This window comes from Copadichromis virginalis, linkage group LG1 (genome assembly GCF_057382275.1).
Source record: "Copadichromis virginalis isolate Kocher_CV1m ecotype Utaka linkage group LG1, C_Virginalis_male_GT1.1, whole genome shotgun sequence".
NCBI classification, from domain to species: Eukaryota; Metazoa; Chordata; class Actinopteri; order Cichliformes; family Cichlidae; genus Copadichromis; species Copadichromis virginalis.
The window spans coordinates 11,529,993-11,544,374 of NC_140618.1; the positions used below are offsets into that span (position 1 = coordinate 11,529,993).

A 14,382-nucleotide genomic window follows, 5' to 3' on the forward strand; every position below is an offset into this window, starting at 1 on the left:
AGAATCCATGGATGGCAGGCTTTTGAGTGTCCTTGCAAAGAAAGGTGGCTATATTGGTCGCTGATTTGTTTTTGTTTTGTTTTTGAATGTCAGAAATGTATATTTGTGAATGTGGAGATGTTATATTGGTTTCACTGGTAAAAATAAATAATTGAAATGGGTATATATTTGTTTTTTGTTGAGTTGCCTAATAATTATGCACAGTAATAGTCACCTGCACACACAGATATCCCCCTAAAATAGCTAAAACTAAAAACAAACTAAAAACTACTTCCAAAAACATTCAGCTTTGATATTAATGAGTTTTTTGGGTTCATTGAGAACATGGTTGTTGTTCAATAATAACATTATTCCTCAAAAACACAACTTGCCTAATAATTCTGCACTCCCTGTAAACATGGCTTGAACACGATGGCTGCCACTATATTGATGTGACAGAATCTTTTCTCCACTCTCGACATTGGTGTACATGATGCTCTGTGATGCCTCTGCATAATAAAGAGAGGGTGTTTTATGAATTCAAAAATTTTAATATGAAACAACTCTATTACCAGTTTGCTCTGTGTATATGTCTATGGAATGGCAGGGTGATTTTCCAGTGTTTGTGCTGAATAATGCTACTTGAAGTGCTTGATGAGTTGGTGAACTGTGTGATCAAGAGACTGAAATAGTGTTGTGCATGTTTTTATTCTTGTCTGCTTTGCCACAAATTTTGATTTAACTTCTTTCACAACTGAGCCTTTGCCTTGGGTTTGATGACTAAAGGCTCCACACTAAAACTGATGGAATAGATTGGAATCTCTGATTATTCACTCAGAATTATTCTTAGAAACTACAATAGGCCATCCAACTAATTAGGTTGCTTTGGAAGGTAACATTGTAATGTGTATCCAATTTTAAATGTGAATTTTCAATTTTCAATCAGCATATTCCCTTAATATCAATTACAAGGCATGTATGACATTATGATTGTGAGCTGAGCCCCCCTAAAAGCTTGAACCTAGAATCACACCTGTCACTGGGTAAAATGAAAATAGCTGATATCAAGTCCATTATAGTAGCTGATGACCCAGGAAATATCTCATTGCGAGATCTCATGCAGAGTACACACTTTACACTATTGAAACTGCTTTACTCTGCCTAGAGTTGCTGGCATATGTGGAATTCACTTTACACTCCACCTCCTTCTCAGCTCCACCTTTTGTGTTATATATTATATTAAAAAAAATACCAGGCTGCTTACATACTATATTTACATGAGCTTCTCAGCCATGAAACCCATTCCAGCTTACAGTTTTGTGCTCATACTAATGTCAGAGGAGGTTTGGAAGCCTGCAGTTACTTAGTCAGCAGAGTGTTGTTGACTTTTATGCACCATCTGCATCAGCAGTCAGTGATCCCACTCCCATGCAGGCACATGCAAAGCTGAGGGCACTGGCTTCCATTTAGTAAGTATTTATTACCAAAAAAGTAAATCTTGTGGTTGGAAAATCATTTCAAGTGTTTTATTTGTGCTCATTATTATGAAATCACAATATGCATTCAGAAATATTTTATGAAAATATAATTCTGAATAAAATCTCAATAAAATACAATAGAAATACAATGGGGTTTTTGTCAAAGTGCTGCATTACTGAAATCCTCCATCACTCACGTTTCACTTTACGTTTACACATCCCAGTGTATATACACCTAATAAAGTAGAAAGTGGTTAAAAGCACAAGCAGCATAGCTCCAGTCAGGAACAAAACTACATCTACAGAGTGGTAGGAATACCAGGGCATTCTGTAGGACTGTGCTTTCAGGTGAGCTGCTCCTTTGTGCCTCATGACAAACTCTATCCAGAAGAGGGCGTTATCCAGTGGCTTTACTGGCTTATCTCTGTGTAGCCTGGAAAGTCTCTGCATGTTCGTCCTGTACGAGGGATCATTCAGGACTTCCTCTATGGCCTTCAGGAAGTTGTTGTCTTTGTCCACTGTAGTTAATGTAAGTATCTTAGCTCCTCCTCTGTCTTTCAGACGTAGCAGGTTGTCATACTGATCAAAAAACACAGGTATACCCACAACTGGGACTCCATGATAAATAGCTTCTTGGACTCCATTTGTTCCTCCATGTGCCACAAATAGTTTTAATTTTGGATGTCCTAAAAGGTCATTCTGTGGCATCCAGTCCACCAGTAAAGTGTTATTGCCCAGAGCGGCTGGTCTGTCACCTTTATACTTCCAGATCACTTTCTGTGGTAGTTTAGCAAAAGCTGCAGCGATCTCATTTGCCATGTCAGCAGGAAGTTCAGTCACAAAAGTCCCCAGAGACATGAGGATGAAGCCATAGTCTCCAGAACTCTGCACAAAGTCCCCCAAGTGCTGAGGCAGAGGTTTAGCAGGTTTGCACTGGAACCCTCCGATATAAACGACATTAGGCATTGTGGGCCGTGGGTACTCAAACACAAAGTCCACTCTCATCAGCCAAATGTCTGCATCAGTCATTAACTCATTAAAATCATAACCAGGCCCAAGATATTTGTCAGTTATTTTCTGGTATACTAGTTTAGCCATCAGGTTGTTTTGTGTTTGTGTTATGATGTGTAAAACCACGTTTGTAACTCGCTGAGAAAAGGTCATCTTGTCAGTATACCCAGTTCCAGTCACAGGAATGTAAGATAATGGTGATGGAGCTATGGAAAAATGAGCATCTGCAGTTATTACCCAGCGAACATTATAAACCAAAGGAAGGTTGAGATATTTGGCCACAATGACTCCACCACCCCAGCAGGGGTCAGCGAGTATCACGTCAAACTTGCTTTCATTTAAGTTTCTCATCAACAGTTTGTCATCTACTATTGCTGTTACAAGTTCACCTATAGTTCTGTGAATGTCAACAAATTTGCTGAACAGCCCTACACCCATGTGGATAAAACCTGACAAGGAAAGAGCACCTTGTTCAGATTCTATGAGCTTAGCCACCATTTTTGACATAATCTCCTGAGTCACAGGGTTTTCCACCGGAACTGTTAAAATATTATAACTAGAGGAAATATCCTTGATGTACCAGCTTTTACTGGAACACAGAATTGTTATGCTGTGTCCTCTAGAGTGCAAAGCCTTTAGTAGAATATCCATATTTACCCAGTGGCTGCCTTCTGAAGGAAACACTAAGATGTTACCTCCTTCACAGGCTCTGGGAATAGAAATGAGCAGCAGCAAAGCAGTGCAGCAATAGATCACCCTCATCTGAAATGAAGAAAAAAAAATGAATTTACTGACATGAAAAAGATGTTCACAGTGGAAACGGACTATGAAAATTTCAAACTACATTTTTTTACTTTGTCAATGAAAAGTTTGAGAGTGATGCAATCACAAGCCATCCATATATGCTCTTGCACTTTCATGATTTATTAAGCAACTTTCTGTTTCATCACTGAAATTTTTGAATTTGTAATAATATTTATAATAACATATTTGAAGTTGGTACACGTTTTGTCATTGGTGCAGATAATTTATTAGCTTGAGGTAGGTTGCACGTTTTAAAAAAGAAGGCGTGTAACTGCATAATTGGGAGGTTTTTTATTTTATTTTTTATTTAATTAATAAAAAGATACTGACAGCGAGCTGCTGAAAGCGGATGACGTAAGAGTCTACCGAATGTTGATTGTTTGACAAAATAGAGAAGCAGAGCCACTGAATGTAGAGAACGGAGCTACGACAGAGTTCACCGGGAACGGAAGAAGCACGAAACAAACAATAAAGATTAAAAACTGCAGTATTGAAAGTGCAGACGGTGGCTGCAATCGATACTTTTCATTGTTTTCAACGTTCTGCTTCGGCTCTTTGTATGCTATAACTCTGCTCTTCTCCGTGTCTGACTGATGGATCAACAATAGCATAAGCATGCGTAGCCCACACACCAGTTGTACCACATATTTTTGACACTGCTTCCAAGGACAATAAACCCTCTCTGCAGCTAAACAGGAAGCCCCAACTACCCGGGGACTGGAGCAGAGACCCTCGGTGGTTTTCAACACCGTTTTTTGGGCGGGGGGTCCACAAAAACCCACAAAGCTTAAGAGTAGGCCACTAACTCCAGTCGCAATTTGAGCAGAGCTTTTACGTGGAGTAGCAAGGTTAAGTTAATTTCCCGTATATACAGTCACATTAACACAGAGCGTTTCTACTTACTGCTGGACGTTTGGTTTCTCCACACAAGAAATGTAAAGAGCCTGTTTTCCAGAGCGCCAATGAACGAAATCTGTTCAATTAATGTTGCTATGCAGGATAGAGAAGAACTGAATCACAATCCAGGATGCACGTTGAAGCCTGGAAGGCAGGAAGTAATAACCCTATCTATCTGTGTTCAAAGGTGACGGGGATACTTGGAAAGCAAAGGTGTGTTTATGTACTCTGGATCAAAGTTAGTGCGTCATTTATGAATTAACTGAAATTGTACACTTTCATTTTCACTGAATAAGGAATTAAATTCCAGTGTTTTGTCAGCACAGTCTGTAGGCGTTAACCATTATAAAGATTCTTTTTGTTATGCATTGAAAGGTTTATATTGAAGCTGCATTTCTTAATGGATAAGTCATTCTGTATTCATTTTGTAATTTTGTTTGAATGATTCTTAATTCTTAGCTTTATATTTGTTTCTGTGTAATGTCATGTAAATGTTATGCGACCCTAATGAGGTTTGATCGTTTCTAAATTTGCAACCATTCTAAATTTATTGGTTTATAATATATAAGAGTTTCATATGTCGATATATAGCCTATGTAGATGCATGTCGGTGCATCTATGGTGGTTTATTGCACATACTAAATCTTTGGCTGTGAAATAACTGCAAGAGATGAATGTCTTCTGCTCATCTGCAAATCCTGAAATGTTTTTTCCAGGATTTGATTTTTTTTTGTAAAGATTTGCATGTAACAGATAATTCTGATATTTTTCAGAAAGGTCTCCCATTACCGTTTCACAGATGCTATGAAAAGTATAATAGGTTATATTTAACAGGTTTTAATACTAAATAACAAGACTGCTTTTACACACATAAGCCCTGCATACTCACACAAAATTGTGTTTTGTTATGTATTTAGTATTTTATAAAACAAAAGATAAGACAGTAAAATGTAAATATGCTGCACTGACTTTGGAAAATGGTTTTCCAACAGAATTTGGTTAATATTTATCTTCCCCTTGCATGTTAACATTTCTGCATCCCACAATATGCTGTCACCATGGAAGCAAACATATTGACACAGAATTGTGGGGGGGGGGACAAGTATCACAAAATACATCATCATGTGTGGCAGTGGGCACCAGGTAATGATCTGGAAACTGTTGGTTAGATGCAAAGCAGAGTGGCAGTGGCAGAGCTTACCATTAGCTGCTGTGGAGAGGCAATGAGGTGGCTGCATGGAGGGTGCAATTATTCTTGCCTGTTATTAGTGACCACGAGAATGTTAGAGAAACGGGAAGGATGGAAAACGGTGATGGTGCTGGGGGCTGGGGGCGGACTCTCCTAAGGAACAGGAGGAGGAGGGGATGAGCATGCGTTGCCTGTTCACAATTGGAGGCAGCAGGGAGTGAAGCAGCATCTGTGTAAGGCGAGAGAAAGAACCTGCATGTAATGGAGGAGCAGTACAGCAGCACTGCCGCTGTTGTTTGGACACTAACTACCTTCACATCCACTGTTAATCACTCTTAATGGGACAACCTCAGAGCAGGTATGGATACAGCAGCTGCATGCTCACATATTAAAATGTCATTTTTATCTTGGAGAGGGTCATCTTAGCAAGGTGAAGGTAGAACATATTCTTGACTTATGCAGATGTTGTTCTGGATGTTATAAGTGTGGTTGCAGTTTATTATTTAGTGTAGATGATGCTTATTTGTTTTTCACAGCCTTTCCCCTGAAATCCCTAAATAAGATTTTATTCGGCTTTAATAAAGACGAATAACTTGGGATTTGAGCGTTTACCCAAGGCAAGATTTATTTACCCAGATGTATAAAGAAGCCACGGTTTTTAATAACTATTGTTTTGAATATTTTATTTTCCAGCTCTGGGATGCCCAAGGTACCAGCTGTGTGGATCGAGTGCCACCTCTGATATGATGTGGAGAGCAGGAGGGGCAGCCACCTCTCTCACACTGCTGCTGCCATTGGTGTGCTGGTGCTACCTGTGCCACTCACTACGTGAGTGTTTTATGACCTGGGGATGCCTGATGACAGAGTAGCAGAGTTTTCTACAGAATATTGAAAAAAAATTGCAAGAGTTCAGCTACAAGGAGTGACTTGTGTCAGCATGTTAATATAACATTTTATAATTTGTGCATTTGCTGTGAGTTTAGAAAAACAAGTTAGCTATCCTCTTACTGATCAAATATGTAAAAAATTCTAAAGCTAGTAACTAAAAGACTGTTCAATTTTAAATAGACTTCCTCTGAAGAAACAGAGTGCTTACTTTTTACTATGACACACGATTTTCACCTACATCAATAATTAACACTCTGTTTTCATTCGTTATCATTGACTGAAAACAGAGGGTCTGTGTGGATAAGTGGATGGAAAAGATAACCTTTGGTTATGACAAAAGAATAACTGAAGTCACTCTTGGAGAATTAACTTAGTAGAGGTTATTGGTGGACAGGTGAGGAACAGTAGAAAGTGAGAAAGGACAGGAATAATAATATAAACTATACCAACGGGAGGGAAGAAAGATCTGCTGCCATCATTAACGTATATACAAATATACTTTATTTGTCCATTATTTTGTGATCTCTTGTTATTAATGTTTTACATATTTGCCTGACTGTGGCAGCATGTGATCTTTAGAGAATTTATCACTGGAATCCTCAGCAACTCACATTATATATTCCATGTTTATTGCATTACATGCTTAGTGTTTTGAGATGCTTCCTATTGCACTGAACAAGCAGAAGCTAGCATTCATTTGAGTAAATGATTTAACATGAAATATTTTTTACGCAGTATTTATGTGTAAATATCATTTGCTGATAGAATTCAACATTTGCTGACACTGATAATGAATGAGCTCCAGGTTTTTCTCATATACTAAACACCAACTTTTTACTACATCATTTATGACTGAGCACATTCCCAGGTTACCAATAAGTCATCAGTGATGAATGTAGAATCCAGAAGATTCTCCTGCCTGTTTTTCACCCAAGCAGGATGCTGGTGACAGTGCAGAAGAAGCTCTGAGAGATGATGAATTTGCTGATCACACAGTCATTGATTGAGGCTGTTTGAAGCCTTGTCTTTATTGATCCACGCAGCCTGAGAGTGACACCACATATTTGTGGTCAGTCTTGAGGTAGATTTGGAGCCACATTCACTATCCATAAATTGAGTTTATTACCATGGAAGTGAAGAATCAGTAGCTTTTTGTTTGTACTGGTATTCTGATACAGCAAAGCGATGCAGCAGTTGTAAAACAGTTGAACCCTTAATGTGGTGGAATTGGTTTAATGCCATGACCACAATCTATGCCACCCACTCTATAAGTGCTTTGATTATAAAGAAATTTAGTTTATATAGTGAACAAACTAGGATTAGATGAATTAAAATGGTTGTTAAACACTCAGTGTATTTTAGCACCCTGTAGTTGTTTGTGTTTTAACAAGTCAGCTGAAGAAAAACTTCATGCCTAAAGATATTCTTGCCTAAAACTATTTTCCTAAAATTTGGCATCAACAGCAATTCCACAATTCACCGTGAACAGTCCAAGTTCAAGTCATGTTTAAAAGTTCACATCTTATGTTTACTTTTGTTACATATGCAGTAAAGATGGCGGGATACATTAGAAAGCAGTGACTTTTATTGAATAGGATTATCCTTCAAATGAGAATGTCCGCATTATTTACAATCGTTGCTGCATATGACTCACAGTGCAGTGATGTGATGAGAAAGGTGTATAGACATATCAGGTACTCACACTAGTGAAGGAATGGTACAAAGTAAATAGGAACTGAGCCAAATCGCTGCAGTGCTTCCTCTGATTACATTTTAAATTGCAGACATACATTTCATCAGTACACGTGCATGAAGCACAGTCTAACTGCAGTGTTTTATTTGGATATCGTTCTGAGGCTATACTCTGCAAATATTAACTGATGGCATCTTACAGACTGGGAACCTAAAAGAAAAAAAACTATTGCTTAAATTTGTCTCTAGCTAACCCATCATCACCCAGAACATCCCAGCTAAACACTAAAAATGTATTTTGAATGCTATATTCAAAAATACATTTCTTTTTGATCACTCCATTAGCAAAGGCTAAGTAGAAAATATTTGCTACCATGCTTGGCACTCATTGTAAAGGCTTCATACATTCTCTTTTGATGTAGTAATCTTAATTATATATTCAGTATGAGTTTGGTTCCTAACTTTGGTTTGCAGAGGTCATAGCCAGAAGCGCTACACATAAAACTAATATAAGTTCAGAAAGGTAAATGCAGTGCTGTTTGAAAACATACAGGGAATGGTTTAACTTTTTTTAACATGCCTGTTAATAAGTAATGCTATATTTTCTGAATTACCTTAAAATAAACCAGTATAGCTAGATAGACAGATAGATATAGATATATTAAAAATCACGTCTTTTCCATCTCTTAGGTATTCCAAAACTCTCCACCTACGCAAAAGCAGAAGACAAACTATTCAAATATCTCTTTAAAAACTACCAGAAATGGGTTCGTCCAGTGGAATACCTAAACCAGACAATCCGTGTGAGGTTTGGACTAGCTATTTCACAGCTTGTTGATGTGGTGAGTATAAATCAGCACTGATTATTACTGTGATAATGTTTATCTATTTGTTACCAAGAAATCATATAAAGGACATAAAATAGTTTGTTCAAAGATTAAATGCCATTTAAATCACTGCTCTGTTCTCTGCTCTCTAAAAATATAATGTATCACTTAATATAAAATGTGAATGTTTTTTGTACAAAATGTGTTGTTTTACAATTCTAGGATGAGAAAAATCAGTTAATGACAACTAATGTTTGGATGAAACAGGCAAGTACCTCTATATCTGTACTTACAAAATGATGTAACATCATGTTGCGCCATTAATATTTTTATAGCACCTTTCTAATCTAAACTTACAAGAAATATTAAAAAATACATAAAGCCCTTGAATAAAAAGACGGCATATAATAATAGGAGGATGCTTATTCCACAGTCTTTGGGCCAAAACAGTAAAGGTACTCACCGGCTTTGTGTTAAGGCTTGAATGTGGAAGCTGTGACAGCAATTGATTCTCTTATCTGAGAGATCTGCTTGCTTAATGAAGAGTTAAGTATTTTGAGATATAAAGTGGAGCTCTATCATTTAGTGATTTAAAAGTAATCAATACAGTCTTAAATTGGATTCTGCAGGAATTGTGAAGCCAGTGTAGCTCTGCAAGAGCTGAAGTAAAATGTTTCTTGCATTGAGTGTTTGTGAATAGCGTTGCTGCCGTGTTTCGTACTAAATGTAGATGGAAAACTGCTGCATTGTTAAATGAGTAGCAGCATTCAATTATATTATTATATTCTGTCTGACCTTGGCAATATTTATAATCTGTAGAGATTAAGATTGAAGGGTTAATAGTCTCAGGATTTTGTTGTCCAACAGCAGGAAATTACACTATTAGGAATATAGTCAGGAGGAATGGGTGGTGGTTAGTGGTTAAGTTGTGATATTACTCTGGCCTAAGTTTTAGTGGTCTTGTATTGAAGTTTGTTTGCCAGTGACAGGTGGGTCACACATGGGCCTTAACACTTTGTATTAACTGGATAGAAGTAGCAGTCTTCACTCTGGGAATGGCTGCTTTGGCTTTTTAGGATGTATTATAACAGAAGAGCATAGACTGGACAGGAAAGCTGGGATAGAGAGCCAGGAAAGTTAAGTGGGAAATGCCCCAAAGGAGATTTGAATCTAGACTACTGCAATAGCCTTGAGGCATATGAGTCACACTCTCAATCCAGCAAGCTATACTAACACCCTATAAACCTGATTTCGTAAGGGGAGGCTGAATACACGCCTGCTTCTGTGTAAATAATCATTCTGTACAATACAATAATTTATAATTCAACACTGTTTATAACTTGCATAGTTCACATTTCTGTATAGCTGTATATCTCATATTTCTCTATAGTTTTTTTATTTCATAGTTTTTCATATTTATATCCTGTTCATACATAGTTCGTACTCACTACAGCCTGTACATACTTATAGTTATAGCATATTCATAACATACCTTCATACCGTGTACATTATAACATACCATAATAGACCCATTTCTGTAATATATTTACATATCTATATTGACAGTCATGGCTAAAGCACTTCTAGATGGATGCAAACTGCATTTCATTGCCTTGTACCTGTGACATGTGCAATGAAAATAAAGTTGAATTCTATTCTATTCTATTTTTATCATAGTCTGGTACATTGCCAGATAAAACTGACATAGCTGTTCATTGTATGGAGCCATGTTCCCAGTGTATTCATGGTTCCTTGTTTTATCTCTTAACTGGTTAAATAATAATTGGCAATGACTTATGGCTTGGATCGTATTTCTACCACCAAACTATCTTCTCAGAACCTCTTACCAGCCAAATACCAATTACCTAAAGACAGGATTTGTTGTGCTGTCATCTCCCTCCATTATGATAGCTTGAGGGAAACCAGATGTTCGTAACCGTCCTTTTTTCTTCTATCCAGTCATCTTGTTACAGTCCTTATCACTTTCCATTTTCTTTGCCACCACTACCAAATTTCTCTAGTCTAAAGAATAAGTTGTTGTCACTTCTAACTAGCGGTTCCTCCTTGTTCCCAGTCTCTGCGCTAAGTCAACCAGCTACTAGCTCAGGTGCCATGAAATTATTACAAAAACTGACTTTCAAGAAAGGATATGAATTTTCAAATAAGTTTAATATGTATTTTAGCAACCCATTGATAGATTAGTTGTGGTTTTAATTGTTAAATGGACTCTTTTCCCTCACGTAGGAATGGACTGACATGAAACTCAGATGGAATCCTGATGAATACCTGGGCATCACATCGATCCGTGTCCCCTCAGACAGGCTATGGCTGCCGGATGTTGTACTGTATGATAAGTATGTCACTGTACTGTATATAAATAGGTTATTAAAAGATATAATGAAAAGCTTTTTCTTTTTTTCTTACATTTTCCTAATTTTCCAAATGATTTTCATAGTATATAAAGCAAAGAAAAAAAGTGGGGAGATTAAAATGAAGTAAAGGAAGTTGTTGTTCTGGATGTTGTAGGAGTACTCTTAAAGAAGCTGTTAGCTAAAATGTGGGCATATTTTTCTTAATAGTTCTGATGGACGCTTTGAGGGAACTATCACCAAGGCCGTTGTGAAGTACAATGGTACAATATTGTGGACACCACCAGCCAACTACAAGTCAGCCTGCACCATTGATGTCACCTTCTTTCCTTTTGACCTCCAGAACTGCTCAATGAAGTTTGGCTCCTGGACCTATGATGGCTCCCAGGTGAATTTCTATTATATAACAGCATCTGCAGTACATTAATATTGTAATAAACACTGATTAATTAGATTCCCTTTTTGATTTAACAGGTGGACATAATTCTGGAGGACTTCCACGTAGACAAGCAGGACTATTTTGACAATGGTGAATGGGAGATAGTAAAAGCCACAGGCAGCCGTGGTCTGAGGACTGATGGCAGTTCTTCCTATCCCACCATTACCTACTTCTTCATTATCCGCAGGTTGCCTCTTTTCTACACCCTCTTTCTCATCATTCCCTGCATTGGCTTGTCCTTTCTTACCATTCTTGTTTTCTATCTGCCTTCAAATGGTGGTGAGAAGATCTCTCTCTGCACCTCAGTGTTGGTGTCGCTTACCGTCTTCCTCCTGGTCATTGAGGAGATCATCCCCTCCTCTTCAAAAGCAATCCCACTCATTGGGGAGTACCTGGTCTTTACCATGATCTTTGTCACACTTTCCATCATTATTACTGTCTTTGCCATCAACATCCACCACCGCTCTTCTTCTACACATCACAGTATGGCACCCTGGGTGAGGAAAATTTTCCTGCATCGACTTCCTAAATTGTTATGCATGCGCAGCCATGTGGATCGTTATGCCACAGCTGGAGTAGCCAGGGCTAGAGAAGCGGTGGGACTGGAAGGGATAAAGAGCTCGACACCTGAGCTCACTCAGCTCCTCTACACTCGACACAACCTAGAAGCTGCTTTGGAGTCTATTCGCTACATTACCATGCATGTGGTTAAAGAAAATCAGGTCAGAGAGGTGAGTTTTGAGGGTTTTTTCATTTGTAAAACAAAATCGCAAATTACAACAAAGACAGTAAACTTGGAAAAATTACGGATTCATTACCCTGAGTTAGCTTATATATGTGTCTCCCCATAACCATTAAGAATATAGAGACTGCCATGTGCTTCTTCTGTTACAGGTTGTTCAAGACTGGAAGTTTGTAGCCCAGGTTCTGGATCGAATGTTTTTGTGGGCCTTCCTCTTGGTGTCAGTCCTTGGTTCTGCTCTCCTCTTCATCCCAGTTATTTACAAATGGGCCAGTATCATTGTCCCTAGCCATGCTGGAAGTATCCTCTAATAACCACAGTTAGACTAACCAAAAATTGAAGCAAAGCACATAAACAGCTACTTCTAGTCATATTTGAGATATGATTATAGTCCTGCTCGGGGTTATTCTGTTTGCTATAGGTGTGCCAGAGCTGCACAGCTACAGCTTTGGGTGCCTTGTTTGCAGAGTGGAGAGAAACAGGCTTTGTCTCAAATCCATAACATGTACTGTTCTTATGTAGGCTTTCAGCATATAGTTGATTGATACTGGAATAATGAACAAACATGTACTCAGAGTAGACATATGTACTGAATACTACCAATTTGTAAATGTGTCTATGATAAACAATATTTTTCAACAAAGCACAACTGAAACATAAAAACCCTTAAAAATCTTTAGGGAAAGGGTATAATATGAGACTTAGTGTGTAGCAGAGTACATAATCACTATAGGATGAACTTGATTTTAATCTAAATTCTGCATTTGAGATTAAATATTACTTAGAAAAGATCATCTGCATTTCTGTCCACATTTCACATATAAATAAATAACAGTACAATATGATACATGTATTTGGCCTTGTCTGTTTACTGGCATCATTGAGTGGATTTATTGTTGGTTCTGGAAAAAGCACAATACAATATGGCAAGAACAAATCCCAGAGATTCCCATAAATCCCTTCATGAGGACATGAGGAAAAGCATACCCCATGAAGGCACTAGGACACGTTTTAAGCTTTATGTACTAGTTTTTGATGATCTTTTGAACTGTAGAACATAATCATGATTCTCACTTTTACACAGTATGCCCTATCAGCAATGTCAGATTCATTAGTAGTTTAAAAATAGACTATTCTTGCAGGTAAACACAAAATCTGACAAGGTGCACAATTGTGAAAGAGAACAGCTGGTCTTGGTAAATAAAAGATCAGCATTTCTCCACAATTTCCTTGAATTCCTTTGCCTTTTAGAAGGCTACAGTTATATGACCACAATAGATACAATTATTATTATGCTGACTGCATGTGTGTCAGTTATGTTCTTATATGGAAACATTGTCATTTAAATAGTTTCTTTATTCATTCTCCCTCGCCCTCTTTGAGAAAGAGCAGTGTTACCGCGCCAGATCCGCGGCCCCGAACCGTAGTAAGGAAACCTCTGGCAGTTACTTGACTCGCAGCCGGCAACAGCTTACTATACAGGTCAACTCCGCTAGCAAGAAGATCGAGGGAGGCGTAGGAAACTGCTTTACCGAACCTTTATTTCTCCTCCAAGGCACGAACACCGCGTACAGTGGGCTGAAACAGTTTACTCACAGCGGGCATCGCCGATACAACTTTGGCTGCCGAGGGAGTTATTATATTCCTTTTATTTACTTTCTCTTCGTCTCTTCTGTAGTTAACCGTTACTCTTCTTTTCCTTCTCCGCTCACCCTCACACACCCGACAGGCAGTTCCGCTACACACACCCGCATACATTTCCCATCAGGCTTCACCCTTAAAGGACCATGCCTGTAACACTACCCCCACTCTGGATGATAATTAAACCCTTAACATCATTCCAGCACATGAACCCCCCATTAACAAGGAAACATACAGCATTCGTGCCCCCAGTCCAAAAATGGCGATCCTTAGGATGGAACAATCTTGAAGTAGACAACTGTCCATATTTTAAGCACAAGAAAACATAGGATGTACAGGGTTCACTTTGAGGAGGGTGCAAGTCAATGTCCATATCCCGCCCTTCACATAGACAGTATTCATAAAGAAAGACATTAAGGCACTACA

The 14,382-nt window shown here is 38.2% G+C and overlaps 1 protein-coding gene and 1 pseudogene across 2 annotated transcripts; one reads left to right on the plus strand and one right to left on the minus strand.

Annotated features, from left to right (window-relative positions):
• Positions 1-1,491: 1,491 nt before the first annotated feature.
• LOC146718362 (UDP-glucuronosyltransferase 2C1 pseudogene) lies at positions 1,492-4,343 on the minus strand (annotated as a pseudogene). Its single transcript, XR_014918811.1, has 2 exons — positions 4,176-4,343; positions 1,492-3,230 (listed from the first exon to the last, which is right to left on the minus strand). The product of XR_014918811.1 is annotated as a UDP-glucuronosyltransferase 2C1 pseudogene (transcript).
• Positions 4,344-5,504: 1,161 nt separating this feature from the next.
• chrna5 (cholinergic receptor, nicotinic, alpha 5) lies at positions 5,505-13,162 on the plus strand. The gene is made up of 8 exons (XM_085450892.1): positions 5,505-5,716; positions 6,052-6,186; positions 8,629-8,780; positions 8,988-9,032; positions 11,010-11,119; positions 11,345-11,522; positions 11,609-12,304; positions 12,468-13,162. Exons 2-8 carry the CDS (start codon positions 6,102-6,104, stop codon positions 12,624-12,626), a joined length of 1,425 nt encoding a protein of 474 aa, XP_085307018.1. The 5' UTR covers positions 5,505-5,716; positions 6,052-6,101; the 3' UTR covers positions 12,627-13,162.
• Positions 13,163-14,382: the final 1,220 nt, after the last annotated feature.